The 19,153-nt window shown below is 61.1% G+C and overlaps 1 protein-coding gene across 1 annotated transcript; it reads right to left on the bottom strand.

Moving 5' to 3' along the window:
* Positions 1 to 4,018: 4,018 nt before the first annotated feature.
* Positions 4,019 to 6,943, bottom strand: LOC111153663 (BARX homeobox 1). The gene is made up of 4 exons (XM_022512815.1): positions 6,718 to 6,943; positions 4,768 to 5,059; positions 4,601 to 4,685; positions 4,019 to 4,183 (listed from the first exon to the last, which is right to left on the bottom strand). Exons 1-4 carry the CDS (start codon positions 6,941 to 6,943, stop codon positions 4,019 to 4,021), a joined length of 768 nt encoding a protein of 255 aa, XP_022368523.1.
* Between the last annotated feature and the right edge of the window lie 12,210 nt (positions 6,944 to 19,153).

Raw genomic sequence — 19,153 nt, 5'->3', positions numbered from 1 at the left:
ATAAGAATTAGGAGGGGGGCTTTTTAAGTCATACAAGGGAGAGGACCCTGCAGAGCTAGGGCATGAGGTGACCCACTGGGCCTTACTACAGACAGGAGGAGGACCTGCCTTTCACTACATTTTGTGTGTCTAGGGCCCAGGGACTGGGCCAGCAAGGAGGCTGGCCCAGAGCCAAGCTGACTGCACAGATGGCCCTGTCTCTTTGGTCACCTTTCTGCCCCACTCACTGAAGGAGTAAGGCTCCCCCACTCCCTAAACTGGGAAGGTAGTATTTGAGACATTTCCTTCAGCTCCAAGACCAGGCCTGGCTGAACTGGACAGGCCAGTGAGGCAGTTGTGGTCCTCCTCAGCCTGGCTCTGGCTCCTGGAGAGGCCTTGGGGACAGAGGCTTCCTGGATTAGCTGGGGCCCTCTCTGGACAGGGGACCTTGGTGGTGGGGGGGTGGTCCTCACTTCGGAGGCAGGAGCTGCTCTTGAGTGTAGAAAGAAAATCAGGCAGCAGGGCGACCAACAATGAAGGAGATGCGTGGTTTCTCATCCCACGCGGGAGTCCCCAGAAGGCGTGGCAGTGGTGCTAAGGGCCGTGGGGCTCCCTCCTCCCTACCCCCCCACCCCCCCCCCCCCACCGTGGGTACAGGAAGCCAGTGCCCTCCCTCCAGGAGGTACAAACCTCATACAGGCCTGATTAGTTTGATCCGGGTCCGAGTTTCTTCTCTTCCTATTTATGAGTTACCCCCAGAGAACTTGGAACAGGGAAAGGGTTAAGCCGGAGTAAACTTTATATTTTACAAAGAGGTGTGGCGTGTGGAGCACCCCCCCCCCCACTGCACCTGTCACGTCCTGGCGATGCAGCTTTGGGCGGAACCTGGGGATGGGCTGCGGACCTCAGGCCCGCCTGGATCGGACCACCCTCTTCCCAAACGCTCGGGTGTGCCTGCCGAGCTAGGCTCCCGCTTCTACCGATGAGAACGACTTGCACAGGCTCGTGGTCACAGTACCCCTCCCCGGCTAGGCCCTGCAGCCAACCCTCCCCCAAAGCCTCCCCTACTGCCCAACCCGGCCAACCCCCCTCCCTCTGCCCTAGAAGCTCGGAAAGCGCAGATTTGGCGGCTGTCGCCTAACGCGGCAGCCCGGCTAACTCGGCGCTGCTCAGCCCTCGGGCGGCCCCAGACATTGCCGCCGGAGGGTCCCCGACGCTGCGGGAGCTCCCTGCAGCCCCCACCCCCGCGCCGCGGCTCTCGCGAGATGCCCGAGCCCGCTCCTTCCCCCGGCCGCCGGCCCTGCGCTCCCCCGGCGCAGCCGCGACCTCCGTTGCCCGTGCAGTCCCAGGGTTGTTTCCCAGGACCTTGGGGCGGAGAAGACATTCGTGCCGCCGGGGAACGGGGCGGGGACGTGGAGACCGGCCCTTCCCGCCGCCCGGCCTGCGGTGAGGGGCGCACGTGCTGCAGTGCCGGGAGGGCCACCGCGAGGGTGGCATCCCGCCGACACACCGCGTGCCCTCCGCGGGAAGGATGCGGCCCTTCTCCTGGAGTCTCGGCTCTGCCGGCCGCGGGCAGCGAGCCAAGTCTGGGGCGCCGTGGGCACGTCGTGGCTTCTCTGGGAAGCGCTGAGCTCCCTCCTGGGCTTCCTGATTGAGGAACCCCGAGCTGCCCGGTGGGCCGCCCCTTCCCCTGCCCACGGAGGGGCACAGCGGAGCAGGCAGTGCCGGGAATCCCCCCACTCCGCCCGCACTGGGGACCCAGCTCCCCCTCTGACGAGCTGGTGACTTCTCCACAGCAGAGCCGCTCAGGCTCCCCCTCTGCGTCTGGAGGGGCTGCCGTCGCTGGAATATTGGGGCCCCTGTGCTCTGGCTCTCAATTTGCTGGACGACGCCGCCCTCTCCGACCTCTTCCCTCGGGGCCCTTCGGTGCAGTCCAGTGAAGGGGGGCTGCCTTGGGCAAACGCGCAGAACCGCAGGGCAGTCTGCCTAAGGTCGCTTCCTCAGAGTGAGTCCAGCCTGCGGCCCCAGAACCCACTGCGAGGCTGGGTCGGAACTGCCCTTCTCTTCTCTTGCAGCCTCCTTCCTTGGACAGCCCCACGCGGCTGACAGAGGCTGTGGCTGGAGTCTGCACCCAGCGCCCACCCGGGACAAAACTTGTGGGACCTTCCCTCTCCTCCGATTCGAAGTGGAGAGAGGGACACGCAGCCTCGTGCCTCGCTTTGGGCCTGGGGCAGGAAGGTTACTGCCACGGCCACGTGTAGCCCCCTGAGGGTAACCCTCGGGTCGGGAGGGATCAGGGTCGCAGCCCAACACTGCAGATCTGATCCCTCCCGCGCCTGGACGCTGCGGGATTTCTCCCGGGCCGCTGACGAGCGAGGAGGCTATCAACTGCTTGCAAGGTGGAGCTAAAAGTCCCGGAGCTTGTTTCCCTGAGACTGGCAGGGCTGGGGCGTGCAGAGAATTGTCTGCAGCCCTCAGAAAGAGCCCACTCTCTCACTCCTCCCGGCCTTGACCCAACAATACCGCAGTACTCAGGGACTAGACATCCAATCACTGATTTTCCCGGGGAAACACTGAAGCCGCAATTTGGAGGGAAGCCGTGGCCACCACAGGTGGAGGCCATAACCATCGTTTTCACATTGGAAGATGCCAAACCTGAATCTGGGTATGCTGTTCCTCTGTCCCCCGTATTTGCGCCTGGAGGACCTGGTTATGTCCTGGTCACACACGGAATCTGCAGGGCCAAGATGGGGTCTCTCCCTGAGCCTTAACCAGCAAAGTGGCCATCTCTCCATCCCCATGCCCTGATCGTCTTCGTAGGATTTGCAAGGACAGGATACCACAGGTCTGCCCAGTCCAACCTAGAGGGACAGAAGTCAGCAAAAGCCTTCCCGTGAGGAGAGGACACCCGCGGGCACAGGCCATCGAGCTGCACCCCTGGAAAGGGCGCCCTGCGAGAACTGGGGAGGCTCTGGGTCATCTGCCTGGGTCAGGTGCCCCAGCTGCCGGCAGCCGGACCTCCGGGCTAGGCGCCACCGCTGGGCGTGCACCTCGCAAAACCTGAAGACGCGGTGGCAGGCGGGGCTGGCGGCCCGCCTCTGTGGGGACCTCGGACCCCGGGCTTCCCTTCTGCCTTACGAAGAGCTGGCCAGGACCATCTCCAGGACCTCACAGGCGGTTCTTCAAGTCCCCAAAGAGCGAATCAACAACCGTAAGAGGCTCTCAGCCCCGGGACACTTCCCGAGCCAGCTCCGTGGCGGCCTGGGGTTCCAGCCCCTCTGGGCGAGCCCTGTGCTACCGCCGGAGCCCTGGCCTGGGAAGTTAGGGGAGGGGGCTCAGCCTGACTCCTCACACGGAGAGCAGGCGATTCTTGAGATCCTGCCGCAACGGGTCCGCCTGCCCTGCCAGTCCGAGCCCGTGGGGCAGGTCACAGTTCGTTCCCATGAAGCCCTGGGAGAGGAAGTTTCAGAAGCCAGTGCGAGTGTCCCCTTACGTTGACGCGACCCCCCTCTTCCAGCCCCGCAGACTCAGAAACCCCTTCATCAAGCCCCGCTGTGTCATAAAATATTTTATTGGAAAAAAAATCACTGTCTTCGCAAGAGAGGGGTAGGAGCCCCAGCGACGTGGGGGACCCGGACTCAGGGTAGAGCCGCGGGCTCCCTGGGCGCCCTGTCGGGCGGTAGTGGCCTGAGCCGGGCGGTGGGGTCCCCGACGGGCGGAAGCTAGTGTGTGCCGGCGGCGTCAGGACGCAGAGGGCCGGCGGAGGCGGGTGGGGGAGCGGGAGAGGAGCGGGGCGTGAATGCGCGCGGAGCTCCGGGACCAGGTGTTCGTCCGCTGCGCGGGACACGTCTCCAGGCCAGGGCTGGGAGCACACTGGGGCCGGGCTTGGCTGCAGGGTCTGTGTCCTTTCTTGCTTGGCCCCTAACTGTCCGCATTCAAGGTAATAATAAAACGTTTATAAAGTAAACGGCGTGGCCGCAGAAGGGCCGGCTCGCGGCTTCCAGCGGGCGGAAGGAGCCTCGGTCGACGCTTTGCGCGCTCAGTCCTCGCGGCTCCTGTCGATGGTTTCGCCTGGCGCCTCTGCCGGCTTCTCTGCCTCCTTGGCGCGCTCCTGCTCCGTGAGCTGCTCGCTCGTGGGAATGGAGTTCTTCTTGGGCCGCCCCTTGGGCTTGGTGGGAGACTCCAGGCCGCCACCCTGCAGCACCTGCGTATAGGACGGCCCCGCGGCCGTGAGCTGAGACCGAGGAGCGGGACAGCGAGCCCCGTGCCCAGGCAGGGCCTGCCCGGCACAACAAGGCCTTCTGAGGCCGCGCCTAGCCCGGGGAAATGGCGGCCATTTGAGCGCTGCTGGGGAAAAGCAACCGAAAGTTCTAGCTTAGGAGTTCAAGACAGCCGGAAGGCCTGAGGGTGCAGCGGAGCACAAAGGAATGTGGGCTGTACTAGGGCACCCAGAGGCAGGGAGAGAGCAGAGAGAGTCCCTGCGAGCACCAGGCATGGAGGGAACCAGAAGAGTTGGGTAGAAGTCTCCGCGGAGGGGGCGGGGATGGGAGGTCCGGGAGGGCACAGGGGCCTGGTAGCGACGGGGTGGGGGGGGAGCGCGAAAAATCACAAGCACACTCACTATTTTCTTCCATTTCATCCTCCGATTTTGGTACCACGTCTTCACCTGCAACTGGCTCAGGCCCAGGGATTCAGCGAGATCTATTCTGGAAAGAACAGGGTGCACCTTCAGCAGAGCAAGCAGACCCCTCCCACTACCCGTTGGGCTCGGCCTGGCCCCACCGCTACCTGTCCGGGGTGGAGAGGTACTTCTGTTTCTCAAAGCGTTTCTCTAGGCCCATCAGCTGCAGCTCAGTGAACACCGTGCGGCTCCGACGCCCCTTCTTGGCCTTGGTGCCCGGCTCCCCGCTGCCCGGCGTCTCCAACTTTCCGCGGAGCTGCAGCTCAAGAGGCAGGTGCGGCGCGCCAGGGGCGCCGGACAGTCCAGGCCCTGCGGCCAGTAACGCGGAGCCTAGCCCAGAGCAGCCCAGCGGCGCCAGCGGGAACTTAAACACAGCCGCCTGCTCCGCCTTCAACACGGCTGCAGGGAGAGAGAGTGCGGAGCTGGTGAACTTGGGCCGTGCTCCTCCTCCTGGAGATCCCCCGCATTGTGCGCTGCGCTGCGGGAGTGCTCGCTGCAGCTGGCCAGTGCCAACCAGCGTGAAACCTTCCTGCCGGGCCACAAAGCACGAGATTTGCGCTGCTTGCCTAGGGTGACCCTCTTCAAAGCCAGCTTCAGTCGCCGCAGTCTAAGAGGGGGACCTCCCCCACCCGGGCCTCTGCCTGGTGTCCCCCAGGCCCCAGCCGCCTCCCGGATTCTCAGTGAACAAGGTCGAGGCTCCAAGAAGCACAGTGTGTCTTTCACAGAAAAGGGAAAGCAAGAAGAAATGGCAGCGAGTCAGGAAGGTGAGCCTTTGCCCCAGCCAAGTCGGCATGGCTGCGTCGGAAACCAGAATGTTAACTGCGTGAGCGCATCTGCTCCTCGGTGCGGGCGCCACAGCCCCGCGGCTGGCAGGCTGCAGTCGCTAGCATGGGGTGGTGGGGGTGGGCCCTTCCCGGAAACTCCAAGCACCCCCGCATCAGGAAATTGTCCTTCCTATTTTCTCTGTTTACACCCCTCCCGGGAAGACGTTTCCATTTTTCACGAGTCCTATGATGATGTTTTTGTTTTTTTGTTTTTCCCCCGCTTCAAACGAATTGTTAGCAACAGTGCAAAGAGCGGCTGAGGGGCTGCATCAGAACTGTATTAAAACGAACGAACTGGCCCTGCAGCCCTCCGCGCTGGCGGGGCCCTGGATGTTAGATTTTGGGTGCAGAGCAAGGCTGTTTGCAGGGCGGTGCGCCTGCTGGGACGTAGGCGGCCTCCCTTCCCGGGCAGGCATCTTACTGCGGCGGGTGCGCGCCTCCCTGGAGTCGTCCAGGGCCGGGCAAAGTGCGGGCAAATGTGAGGAGGGGACGAGCGATCCTTGGGGGAAGGTGGGAGAGGGAGGGCAGACAGACCCCATCGAGAGAAGTCCACCGACAGGCGGAGAGAGACCGGAAAAGGCCAGAAGAAGAAGGGGTGCCGAGGAAGAGAACAGTTAGGAAAAGGCAGGATCAGCCAAGTACGGAAGAGAACCGGTGGCAGCAGAAAAAGCCAGAGCAGACAGCTCAAGATCCAAGGAGGCCCAGCCGACCTGGACGGAAAGGGCCAGGCGGGCAGCAGCGCACAGCCAGGCCTCTCGTCCGGAGGCAAGGCCCACAGGAGTCAGCGCTGCGGCAGAGGCCGTGGGTTCCCCCACATAGACCCCGGGACTAGCGTCAGCTACCAGAACAGCCCTTGGAGCCACGGGCTTCTGCGCCGAAGGTCCGGCTTACCCGCCGTGGGCAGCTGCGGCCACTCACGACCAGCCGTCTGCGGCTTAGGCCTGGGAGTCCGAGGCCTGAGGTCTCTTAGACCCACAGTGTGACGTTAGCAGTCTGCTCCCGCGCTAGGGATGCGGGCTCGGGGCCCGACTGGAGGCCACAGGTCGGCGGTGAAGGACAGAACGGACTCCCTCCGAGCCGGCTCGGCGCGCGGGCACCAGGCCTCCTTACTGCGCGGCCGGGCGCCTGCTCCTCGTTTCCCTGGCCGGATCGTGCCCTGGGAGCCTCTGCGCCCAGAGCTGCGTCCTCGAGGCAGCGCGACTCGCTCCCCCCAACACCCGGCCCCGCACGTACCCAGGTGGCTGTGGAAGGGCCGCGCCGCCAGCAGCGCCTGCACGCCGAACTTGAGCAGCTCGCCCGCGGCGGCGGCGGCGGCGGCGGCGGGCGCGGCGCCCTTGGGCCCCGGCGGCTCGGTGAGGATCTCCTCGATCATGAAGCTGCGGTAGCGATGCGGCGGGTGGTCGGCGCAACCCTCGGGCAGTCCGAAGCGCGCGACGCCGGGCTCCCCAGGCCTCTGCATCGCGGCGCCCGCGGCTCGGTGGCGGTGGCGGCTCGGGCACGGGGCCCGCGCGGGGCTCTAGGCCGGCCCGCAGCTCCGGGCGGCGCGCGGGTACCGGCTCATGCCCCCTCCCCCGCCGGCCGACCGGGCGGAGGCGCAGGGCGCGGGCGGGGCGCGCGGGGCTCGGCGGGTCGGACCCGGGACTGCGCCCCCGCCCCGCGCCGCCGAGCCTCAAGCCCGGCGGACCCCGCGTCACCGCCCCGCCCCGCCCCGCCCGGCCGCCCCGCCCCGCGCCGCCGCCCCCACCCCCCAGGCCGAGCCCGAGGGAGGCCTGAGAGGGGAAGGAGGCGGGAGGGAGGGGGCCGCGAGAGGGGCGGGCCGACGAGACCGAGGGGACCCAGCGGAGCGCACGCCCAGGAAGGAGAGAGCGGGAGAGCTCGGAGACCAGACCCCCAGAGATGGGAGCGAAGGGTTCGAGAGAGAGAGGTGAGAGAGGGGCCAGCGCGAAACAGCGAGGCCACACAAGACGCGAGACAGCGATGAGAGGGTGCCACGGACGCCGAGACGTGCGCACAGAGAGGCCGACACAAGCGCGGGAACCAGCGGGCCGCGACGTGCCGGAGGGCACAGAGGCAGGCAGGCCCGGGCATGGGTAGTAAAGAAAGGCCGGGGACCGGACCGCTAGGAAGGCAGCGGCCTGGCCAGGGGTTAAGGAGCCCTGGAGAGGTCGGGAAAGGAGAGACAAAGTCCGCGCAGCATGGCTGGGGAAGAAGTAGCCGTGCGCAGCCTCCTGGCCCGCGCTCAGAGCCACCCGCCATGGTGGGGTGCAGCCGCAGGCAGGTGTGCAACTCGCAGAGCAGCGGCGGCACCTGTGCACTCCCGCCTCAGTTTACCAGACTCGGCCTTATCTGTCTCGAACTGCGGTGAGAGGTTGTCCAGCCCGGATATGCTTATATGACCAAGTGATGCAGGGACACATCTTCCTTGGCGATCCCCCTCCTGGTGGAATGGGTCCTGTCCCCTTACTTAGAGGAAGAGACGGACACCTGGGAAGGAAACGCTGCAGCTCCACCGTTTCCCAGCTTTAGAGTAAGAGCACAGTGCTGAGCTGGGTGAAGGGCCACAGGCTGTCCTGGGAGCCTGAGGACAAACTCTGGCATCACCCTACTGGTCTCTGAGCTTTAGAGTGCCCACACATGACTGAGGGAGGTCCCGCGTTCCCTGGCTCCCCTCAGTCACTGCAGAAATAGAAACCCAAGCTGTGGGGTGAACAATCTCCCCAGCTCTCTGCTGAGTCTCTCTCTCTCTTGGGCTCTGCCCCTCCTGGCAAGTCACTGACCCTTCTGGGCCTCAGCCTCCTGACCTGTCCTGAGGAGCTGCCGCTGTGGGGCTCCAGGGAGGCCCTGATGACTGAACAAGGGGTCCTGCACCCATGTGCCCCACAGGTCTGCTGGGGAGGAGTACACAGTTTGTCTGGGCAAGGCGGATGGGTTTCCAGTGGCGTGGATGGGTATCTGTGGAGGCTGTGGAGAGTGCCAGCCCTCCCCTTCCATCCCTCTGCTGAGGTCCTGGACCACTTCCCCACTATGTGAGCTTTGCCCATCCTCTGTGTTTGCTTCTGGGAAATACCAGAGTAGGACCTACCATAGCCATGGCCCTTCTCTCTGCAAGCTGATGCAATTTCTCCAGCTCCAGCTGCTGGCAATGAGATCCTGAGGCCAGTCCCAAGCCCTGGACCTTTCGTTAAGTAGATGGCCAAGACTCTTTGTCCACAGGGACAAAGAGAATGTCTTACCAGAGGCTCTGAGGTCCCAGCTGCCCCTCGCCACAGTGGCTGAGTGCCTTTTGCTGGCACTGCCCCTTCCTGAACATAACAGCCATCATCAGGTCTGAGAGGTGCTCCATGTGTGGGTGGTCCTGTGAGTCACACGGCGGCTGTTTGGAAGGGGACAGTGTGGGACCCACGGAGGATGACCCACACGAGCAGGCCTCCCTCCCCGTGAGAGGCTGCATGACGGGGTGGGGGGGGGGCACGCACTGCCACCAGTCCCGGGGAGGAAAGCCAGTGTCTCCCGCGGCGCTGGGCAGCCCAGCCTGGACCGCACTGGCCTCTAGGGCCTCTGCCTCTTTGCTGTTGCTCCTGGCATAGATCTGCCTCACACTCTTCCCCTCTCCGCTCCTGCCACCTCTGTAGGGCCCACTAACCGCTGCCATCTCCCCCCACCCCTTCTTCCCCTTCTCTCGCTACACCTCCTCCTGCTTCTCCCCACTTTGGGGGCTTTCCAAGGGCATAACTTGGGGGTGCTTTTGTTGGAGGGTTAGGCCCAGCCATCCCCATTCTATCCCTTCACTCCTATCTGGGCCCCTGATGGACTCCGCCCAGCTTCAAACCATCTCTTCTCCGTGCATTTGCTCTTCTGCGGGGGGAGGGGTGTCTCAGGTCCTTTAGATGAAGACCCCTTCAGGGTCACATTGGGTAGTGAGCAACCGTCACCAAACCCATTTGACCCCAAGTTGGACTCCTAGGTCAGGCTTGGGGAAAGGAGGTCATTTTCAGGGTGAGACCTCATCTCTAGACTTAGGGGAATCGGAAGAGCAGGGCAGCCCAGCCCGCACCTCATTTCACAGGTGCCAAGGCCCAGAGTGCCTCCCCCAGCTCTTTGGACCCCCGCCAAGGCACTTTTTTTCAATGGCCCAGTGAGGTCTCCGGTGGCGCGGGTAATGAGGCCCCGGGGCTCTTTGGAGGTTGCCCTTCGGGAAGCAATCAGAGGCCTGGGGCTGGCGCAAAGTACTGAGGGAGCCCGGCCTGGCCCGGTCACCCCCTCAGACTCTCCCAGGGGCGGGAAGGCCCCTGACACCCCCCTCCACCCCACCGCCAGACGAGATCTACCCGCGCGGTGCGATCCCAAAGCAGACCCGCAGATAACCCCTTTTAGGCGAAAAAATGTGCGCACACAGCGGCAGGGCCTCCTCTGCTCCGGAACTGCAGCGTTGTTGGCCGGCAAAGGGTTCATAGCGGGTCCCTCCTCCCCGAACGAGCCCCTCAGCCCCCACCCCAGGGGTGCAGCAGCCCGGCCAACGCCTGGGACCCGGCTGGGGCCTCCAGCCGCCGCCGCCGCGAAAATCCCGGAAACCGTCCGCTCGTGGCGGGCGCAGTGGAAAAGGTGACCTCAGCGCCCGAGGCCAGCCACCCTCTCCTGGAGGCGGGGGGCGAGGGGCTTCGGGTGGCAGGGGGGTCCCGGCGCCGCCCCGCCGCCGGCTGGGGCCCCTTTTCCCCATTGCTCTGCCCTTCCGGACCCCACAGCCGAGCTGCAGGGGAGACGCGGGGGAAGGGGGTTACCTCCCTCCCTAACCAGCCCCCTCTGCCCGGTGCGCAGGTTCCAGACTTTCCCCCTCCGCCAGCCAAGCCTCCTCCTCCCCCGGAGCCTCCCGGTGGGATTCTGAAGTCGTTCGCCTTAGGGATCCTACGTGCTAGGGGGAAGCTGAGACTCGAGGGAAGCTGAGACTCGAGTGCGCAGGCCTGGCCGAGGTTGGCGGCCCTTGGCGGTGTTTCTGCACCGCCGGGAGGGGCCTGGGACCAGCTCCCCTCGGACCACCACGCGACCTCGGCCGGTGTCCTGGCTTCTCTCCTCCTGGTCGCGCGTTGGGATCTTACGAGGCAAAAACGGCGTCTGGCGGGAATGGAGCGTAGGTTGCTTCTGGACCTGTCTGGCTCACCTCCGAGGCGATCGCCCAGCAGCTGCCTGAGGGGAGTCCCACACCTCCTCCGGGTCTACAGAGCGGGAAACCGAATCCCGACGGGTCCTCTGCAGCTCCGCGCCCCCCGCCAACCTCCTTCACGAGCACGCGCAACGCAGCTTCGATGCCCGCACACAGGTCCTCCTCCTCTCCCCTCTTTCCTCCGGGAAGTCTTCAGTTCTCATGGCCCCCAGCCTGGGGCCGGCAGGCGGTGAGGACCCCCGCATCTGCTGGATCTCAGGTGGGAAGCGACGGGAATGCACCGTCCGGCTTTGGCCGGAGCTCTGCTCGTGCCTGATGCGTAAGTCTGGCCTGCCTTCAATGTGGAAAATCTCGGGGTGCTCACGCTCGCAGGTCACATCTCCCAGGGACCGCCGAGTTACTGTCTTGCTGGAGAAGCCGGTCTCTGTGGGACCTTCTTTCATGAAAATTTCGATGTCAAGTGTGGACTTTTCGTTTTGGATCGTTTCAAATCGCTGTGAGCTGGGGGCTCGAATCGTGTTTTGAGACAGTGCCTTAAGACACATCCCTCCCTCTTTCCTTCAAATTATCCCTTTTCGGGTATTTTACAAACTTGCTCCTTTGGAATGTGTTACTTTATTTTTGTTTTGTGGTTATTTTTGTTAAACGTGTGGTTTTCTTTAAAAGTGTGAATTTTAGAAGATTATAGGCAGGTAATAACTAGCCTGACCCAGAGAAGACCCAGGGCGACTCTGCTGGACAGGCAGAGACAAAGGCCGCCCCCGCTTCATGCCCATCCCTCCCCTGGTGCGGTCGGCTCACGCAGGGACCTTGGAACACAGTCCAGCTGCACTGATCAGCGCCCAAGTCCGTGCCCCGGGTCTGGAAGCTTGGCCACTGGGGCCTCCGTTCGGTGAGGCCCCTCCGCATGCGACCGCAGCGAGGCCAGATGTGGGCCGTCTGCGGGAACTCGGAGATGTGCGCTGCGCTCTGGGTGCTGTGCACTGGGGACTCAGCGCTAGGCCCCAGGGAGACTGGGCCTGACTCCTGCGGGGTGCGGGTCTGGGACCACATTTGTACTCAGAGCTGCTCCGCCTTTGGGGAGAGCGAGGGTCAGTGCCCGCCAGCCGCAGGGTCCTTGTAGCTTCATCCCGGCAGGTGCCAGGTCACCCATGCGCCAGGTCACTGGTCCCTGAGGTGGCAGAAAAGGAGAGGCCCTGGGACGGAAGCCAGATCCTCTGGTGCCACCGGCCAGGTCTCCTTTCTTTCGTTTTCTTTGTCCTTCCTTCTTTGCTCTCCTGCTTCTCTTCCCTCCTTCCATTCAGTCACCGTCTTTCTTCCTTCTTTTACTTCCAGCTCTTCCTTCTCCACCTCACCCACCTTCTGCTCCCCTCGCCCTCCCTCCCCCAGTTTCTTTTAGTGAAAAGGAAGGGGCCAAGCCACGACTGTCCTAATAATAAAGGGAGGGGTCACACGAGTGGCCCCCCAGGTACCAGATACACAGACGCAGAACCGTTGGAGGCATCCATGGTCCTTGTGTCTGGACGGGGGTCTCCTTTTCAGCCAGCCAGTGGAGAGGCTGCCCAGGAGGCCGGGCTGAGGGCAAGTAACCCCAGCCCCCAGGGTGGTTGACAGGGCCATGCTGGCTCTTCCAGCTTCTGTTAGGTGGCAGGTGGGAGGCCAGATCACGTTGTCCTGTTCAAGTAGGGACTCGAACGTGCTGCTCTCATCCCTGACACAGAAATCCCTTCTCTGGAGGACTGGGGATGGGGATGGAGCTCCAGGGGACAGAGAGGCCACAGCTGCCCTACCACAGATACCAGGCCAGGACAGGCCTCCAGTCCCCAGAATACAGGCCAGCGCTCCTCCCTTCTGCTGGTCTGAGTGAGGATGGGGTCAGGAGCCCCCACTTTTCTGCCCCCCGCCTGTGCTTCATGCAGGATCCTGGACCTGTCCCTGGGTGCCAAGAAGGGGCTCAGAGGCTTAACTCTCAAACGTCCGAATGCCATGCAGAGCGCAAAGGACTCCACAATGAGCCCAGGACCCTGTTTTCTGGTCCTTCCCTGCTCCTGCCCTTGAGCAAGCCCACTCCCTGTGCAGGCCTCAGTGTCCCCAAATGAGACAAAGGGGTGAACTGGATGAATCATCCTCCTTGCCAGTTTTAATAGCCCCATCGGGGCTCCCCAGCATTTTCTGCAAAGGGCCAGTGAGGTCAGTGTCTTAGGCTTTCCACCCACAGTGCGCTGCCGCTGCCCCACTCTGCCCTTCAGCACGGACGCGGCCAAGGTAACGCATGCAGTCTGTGTTCCGCCACACTTCATTTCTGCACACCGACACTTCAGGTTGATTTACTTTTCACGTGTAACAAAGTCTTATTCTTATTTTTATTTGTTCTGGTCATTTAAGAATGTAAACCCCATTGTCAGTTGATAGGCGGCTTGAAGCCTGGCAGGACGGAGTCCTACCATCTCCTTGCACAAACGCGTGCTTCCACACCAGAAGTGTTACCTGATCCAAAACAAAAAAAAATTTTTTTTTTCTGTTTTTTCCCCCACAAAAGCACCCATTTGTTTTATAGCACTGGAGCTTGGGATATGTAAATTATGTGGTTCATCCCCTATGACCATGTTTGACTTCTCAACGATTTAAATCTTCTCGAAGCCAATACTGTCTTATACCTGGCTGGCTGACAATCGTCAGCTCATTTCTTTCTTTCTTTCTTTCTTTTTTTTTTTTTATTAACATATAATGTATTATTTGCCCCAGGGGTACCGGTCTGTGAATCATCAGGTTTACACACTTCACAGCACTCACCATAGCACATACCCTCCCCACTGTCCATAACCAGCTACCCTCAGTTTGTTTCTTGAGATTAAGAGTCTCTTATGGTTTGTCTCCCTCCCCGATCCCATCTTGTTTCATTTTTTCCTTCCCTACCCAACACAACTCCTGATGTTGCCTCTCAAATTCCTCATATCAGGGAGATCATATGATATTTGTCTTTCTCTGAATGACTTATTTCACTTAGCATAATACCCTCTAGTTCCATCCACATCATTGCAAATGGCAAGATTTTGGTTTTTTGATGGCTGTACAGTACTCCATTGTGTGTGTGTGTGTGTGTGTGTGTGTGTGTGTGTGTGTATATATATATATACACACCACATCTTCTTTATCCATTCATCTGTTGATGGACATCTAGGCTCTTTCCATAGTTTGGCTATTGTGGACTTTGCTGCTATAAACATTCGGGTGCACGTGCCCTTTTGGATCACTACATTTGTATCTTTAAGGTAAATACCCAGTAGTGCGATTGCTGGGTCATAGGGTAACTCTATTTTCAACTTTTTGAGGAACCTCCATGCTGTTTTCCAGAGTGACTGCACCAGCTACATTCCCACCAAAAGTGTAGAAAGATTTCACTTTCTCCGCATCCTCGCCGGCATCTGTCATTTCCTGACTTGTTAATTTTAGCCATTCTGACTGGTGTGAGGTGGTATCTCACTGTGGTTTCGATTTGTATTTCCCTGATGTCGGGAGATGCTGAGCACTTTTTCATGTGTCTGTTTGTCAGCTCATTTAATAGATGGACTATCACAATAGTCCTTAGGGATTGTTTAGCCCACTTTCCAGTGCCTTGGATACTCCTGGTGACAGGGTGCTCACTCTCTTCAGTGGTAGCCCTAAGAGACTCTGAAAGCTGGATCCTCTGAGAACCCTAGCTACTGAGAGCCCAGTGTCCTGCCCGACAGCTCTAGAAGGACAAACACCACCGTGGGTATGAGTGCTCCCTCCAGGGCCTGTCCTTTCCCATCTCTGCTCAATTCCATCTAAATCCTCTCCAGCTGTTGAAATGTGGATGGACAAGGCGGCCACAGCCTTGATTTTCTGGAAGTTTCCCAAGCCCTGAGACTTTGCAGGTCTTTGCAGCTGCCAAGTGACAGATCTTGCAAGGAACAGGCGAGGGGAAAGAATATGACAGAGAAATAGCTATTATAAATGTGTTTCTTGCTAGAAATATTTCTAGGAAATCTCATTCTTGTAAGGGCCTCACAGCGCCCCCCCCCACACGTGCATCTTCAATGGTTCTCGCGCCCTCTGCTGGTCAGATGGAGTCCTAACTGGGCTCCCTAGGACAGTCTCCTCATCCAAAGGAAAAACAAGCCAGAGCGCTCTCTCCTTTTATGTACCAGACACTTACTGGATGCTAAGGAGACAGAGGAAAAGGCATCTTATCTGTCCTCAAGGAGCACGGTGGAGCCATGGAGAGCGGTAGACAGACGTGTTCACAGCCAACATCGAGGATGAAGCTGTAGACACCAGTGGGGACAGGTGGGGAGAGGTGGACAGCTGCCCAGAGCCAGTGATGGGCAGGGGCAAGGAGCTTCCAGACCCAGACGCGATGAACTCATGGGGATGGAGGGTGTTCACGCTCCAGTCAGTGGGCTGGCAGCGCATGTCGGTTTTTGCATGTGTGGAGACTTTTAGTGCCGGCCACAGTGGACCTTTGGAGCCAGGCTGGAGCCCCATGCCCCGTGCTCTCTCCTGAGGGCCATGGATGCTTTCTGTCCCCTGCTGCTGAGAAGGGACATCTCAGCGCCCAGCTGTGGGCTCCTGCGTGTGCTCCCTAACTGGAATCACCCTGGGGACTGTCTGAGGAGCATGTCCTCTGAGTACCAGCCCCCAATATTATCTCACTGAATCCCACTGGAGGACACCTTTACCCCAAAGTTATAGGTAAGGAAGCGGGTACAGACAGGCGACCTCATTTGCTAAAGTGGCAGAACCATGGTTTGAGCTAGTGCTCCCTCCAGAGCCCCACCGCGGCCTCCGGGGGCTCCTCCGCCTTCTGACTTAACCTCCATGTTCTCTGCAGTCCTGAGTGCTCCTGGGCTTCAGACTAGTGGCCCTCACTGCCAAAGTTCACCTCCAGCCAGGTGTCTACAAGCACATGGTGCTCACTGCGTTGAAGTCTGGACCCCTTATCCCTTGCGGCTCCCCAGGCTGCTCCTGCTCCCCTAGGTGGGCCGAGTGGGGAAGATCTGCTGAGCAGGTGCAGATCTGAGCTCAGCAGGTCCCTGCTGGCCCGGGGCCCTGGGAGGCAGGCCCCATTCCACCCAGAGAGCACGCAGCTGGCAGGGCACCCCGTGCAGGGGGCACAGCAGCCAGGGTACTGGGCCTCTTCTGCAGCCCGGGCCCTGTGCTGGCCCTGACTGGGGCCTAGCTGGGGTGTCCAGGAGAGCCGATAGGCGTCGAGGACAGAGGATGACCACACATGGTGGCTTCAGGAAGAGCGGCTGGTTCTGAGAATCACAGGAGGTGTTAGGGGAGGAGGGAGCTGAGCTGGTGTTGGGGTGCATCAGGTGGGCTCAAGGACCCAGAGGAGCACCATTTGCTGGGGCTGGAAACCTGTCTGGAATGGAAACTTGGAGGGGGGTCCAGGCCCTCCTGAGAGGTCTGGGTAGTCACCTGCTTGTAGACTGAAAGGCTTGTTCCGGAAACATGGCGCTTCCCAAACGGTTTTGTATTCAGTGGTACAGACAGTAGTGTCCTCAGCCAGGGGGTCACAACTGGAGACCGTTCTGGTGCCTGGGGACAGCTGTTGAAGGCCCAGGGAAGGTCTGGAGACCTCTGCTTTAAGCCGGAGCAAGATGGCCATGTACAAACTGCGTAGCTCTCAGGGGTGCATTGCCTGTGTGGTAGAGGGTACTTCAGTGCACAACCCACACAACTGTCCAGGAGTCCTGCCGGTATTCACTGCCTTCTGTTCTCCCAGAGCAAAATGGGGTTGGAGAGACGGATGTAGTCCAGCTTATCCTGTTCTGTGGGCCCCTTTCCCAGATGATGTGCCATGTCAAAACAAGGGGGGAGAACATCATTTCAGCACATGTCACCTGAGGGATCTACCTTCATTCGGAAATTCGTTTTTAAATGCTTTGCTGTTTTATGTTTCTATTACAGATTAGAATACAATTTATCTCTTGGCGTTCTGAGCAGGAACAAACCCAGAGCCGGCTGAATTCCACGAGCGCCCCCTAGTGACATGCCCTGTGTAAGCCCCGACTGGGGACAGACCTGTGGTCTGAAGGGCTGCCTGTCCACTACCCATTATCGGGCAAAAGGCATTTGCTAATGTAATTGAGGTCCCTAACTGGTTGTGTTGAATAGATCAAAAGGGAGATGATCCCGGACCTGACCTACCTGGGGGACGGGGACTCCCTGAGGTCAGAGCAGTTCTGCAGGCCTAGAAATTGGCTGCCACGTGCTGAGGGGTCCACGGAGGGGCCACGGGGCCAGGACCCCAGGGTGGACTCCAGTTGTTGAGAGCAAGGAGGTAGACTCTGCCGACAGCCTGAGTGAGCTCCGGAGTAGTTCCGTGGTCGGGAGGGCCCGCAGCTGGGCCTCTGCGAGTCACCGTCAGAGGACCCTGCCTGCTCCCCTGACCACAGACGTGCCGAGGTGGCGAGCCTGTGCTGCTCTGTTTACGGGAACTCGTTAGGCCGCAGTAGACTCCGATTCAGTAAGGAGCCCTGTGCGGTCCAATAGGACTTCTGCTGGGAGAGACAGAGAACATGAGAGAACAGGACTCTGGGGACCCTTCCCGTGACTGGGACCCGGGGGGCAAAGTTGGGAGTCTGCCCTGCTGAGGGACCGTCGCATGCCTGGTCCGCACGCACAGGCTGATACCCTTAGCAGCAAGCTGGCCACAGGGGCCAGGACCTCTTCCTGGGGCAGAGAACAAAGGACATCACTCTGGTCACCTGGTACCCTGCTATCCAGAGGCCATCTTGCTGTACGTAAGAGTGAGTCCGAGGAAGCCCTCCCTGGAAAGGGGAGACTGTCTGAAGCTGCAGGGCTGGCGGACACAGACGTGGGGCCGGGGTGTCCAGCTCCTCTGTCCCCCGTGCCTGGTTGACTCTCCTGGGCTCTGGGAGGCAAGACAAGGTAGCACATGGCATTTAAGTCTATTCTCCAACCTGGGGTCTGGTGCGCTGGGCCAGCCTGCTCTGTCCCTACCCGCTGTCTCAGCCCCCCACCCCACTGCCCTGCAGACGCTGCCCTGCCCACAGGAGGCCTCCCCTCCCTGGTTGCCACAGACTTCAGCCTCTGCCAGAGCCCGGCCACCCTGGCTTTCCTACTCTGGCTTCCCTTGTTCTCCTGGCCAGAGGAAGAGCACAGCGGTCCCCGGCGGGGGGCCTCGCCCACTCTGTGTAGGGGAGCACATGAGGCATCGGGAAGGCCCTGAGTATGCCACGTCCCTATGCCGCCGTGTAGATGCCATGTGTGCTCGCCATGGGAGGGGCGCGGAGCTGAACACAGCCCCGCGGCAGGTGTCCTGCAGCGTGGTAGGGATGGCGGTGCTGGGGCCACCCCAAGGACATGTGTCCAAGAGTCAGGGCGCAATGCTATATCCACTAGCATCCCATACAGACAGCTCAGGGAAACTGGCCCCGGGTAGCTGGATGGTCCGTCCATGGCCTGGAGGTCCAGGGTGGGTACCGGTGGGTAGGGGCTTCCAAGGCTCGCACACACCCTGTAGGAGCCCGGCCAGGGGAGGCGTGCAGCTGGGCCAGAGCACCCACAGGGCCTGGGGAGAGGCTGGCAAGGCAGCTATGATGTCATTCTGGAAAGCTCTCAGGGCTGGGAGCCAGTCGAGTGCCTCGGGGTTTGGAGAAGACAGCTGGATAACCCCTCCAGGCCCTGCCTCCCTCCAGCACTGCCAGCCTAGAGGCCGTGTTCTGGAGAAGTGCTGCGGCAAAGCTGCCATGTGGACTGTCCGTCCTGAAGGCCATTGTTGCTGGGAGGTGTCGGCTCCTGTGGGGCTCCAGCTCCTGGGGAAATCGCGAGGCTGGGAGGGCCTTGGTGCTACCTCTGTCCTGGCCCCAGACGCCGCCCACCGCTTGCCTCCCTGGAGCCTTCCAGCCCTTTGTGGCTCCTGGCTCCCTGACAGTAAGGCTGGGCGGGCCTGAACCCGCAGGCTGCTCTCCCTGCCCAGCTGAGGTCCCCTGCATCTCTTGTCTGTCTTCCCAGTAGTCCTGTGCCACCAGCGTGGGGATGGGCGGTGCTCACGCAGTCACCGCGCCCTGGGAGTGCCGTCCTCAGAGGGTAGTGTGGGGGAGAGAAGGCTTGACTGACCTTCCCAGCCTCACCCACAGCAGGCGCTGAGTGAACAAAGTTCTCACCCCACACACAAGGGACCTACCAGAGCCTCCCTGCTGGGGCAATTCCATGGTCTCCTTCCGCGGGGTGTTCTGGCCTTCCCTGACTCTCATTCTGTTCATGGACCCCCACTCCGCTGGCCCTGCTTTCTGCCTTTCCTTCCTCCTCCCCCCAGATCCCCCATCCTCTGCCTCGTTCCGGATCCCACTCTCCAGCCCATCACTGGATGGGCCACTGATAATGCCTCTGCACTTCCCGATGGGGAATCTGAGGCTCAGACAGGGACTCCACCCCAAGCCACATAAGCAGTGGCAGAGCTGGGAGGACGTGTCAGCAAGACACCACAGGAGAGCTCCCCACCCCTCCAGGCAC

The sequence above is a fragment of the Enhydra lutris genome, unplaced genomic scaffold (assembly GCF_002288905.1).
Source record: "Enhydra lutris kenyoni isolate GAN:26980312 unplaced genomic scaffold, ASM228890v2 scaffoldscaffold33, whole genome shotgun sequence".
Taxonomy (NCBI): Eukaryota; Metazoa; Chordata; class Mammalia; order Carnivora; family Mustelidae; genus Enhydra; species Enhydra lutris.
The sequence above is the reverse complement of the archived record's forward strand: the minus strand, read 5'-3'. Positions and strand labels throughout refer to the sequence as shown.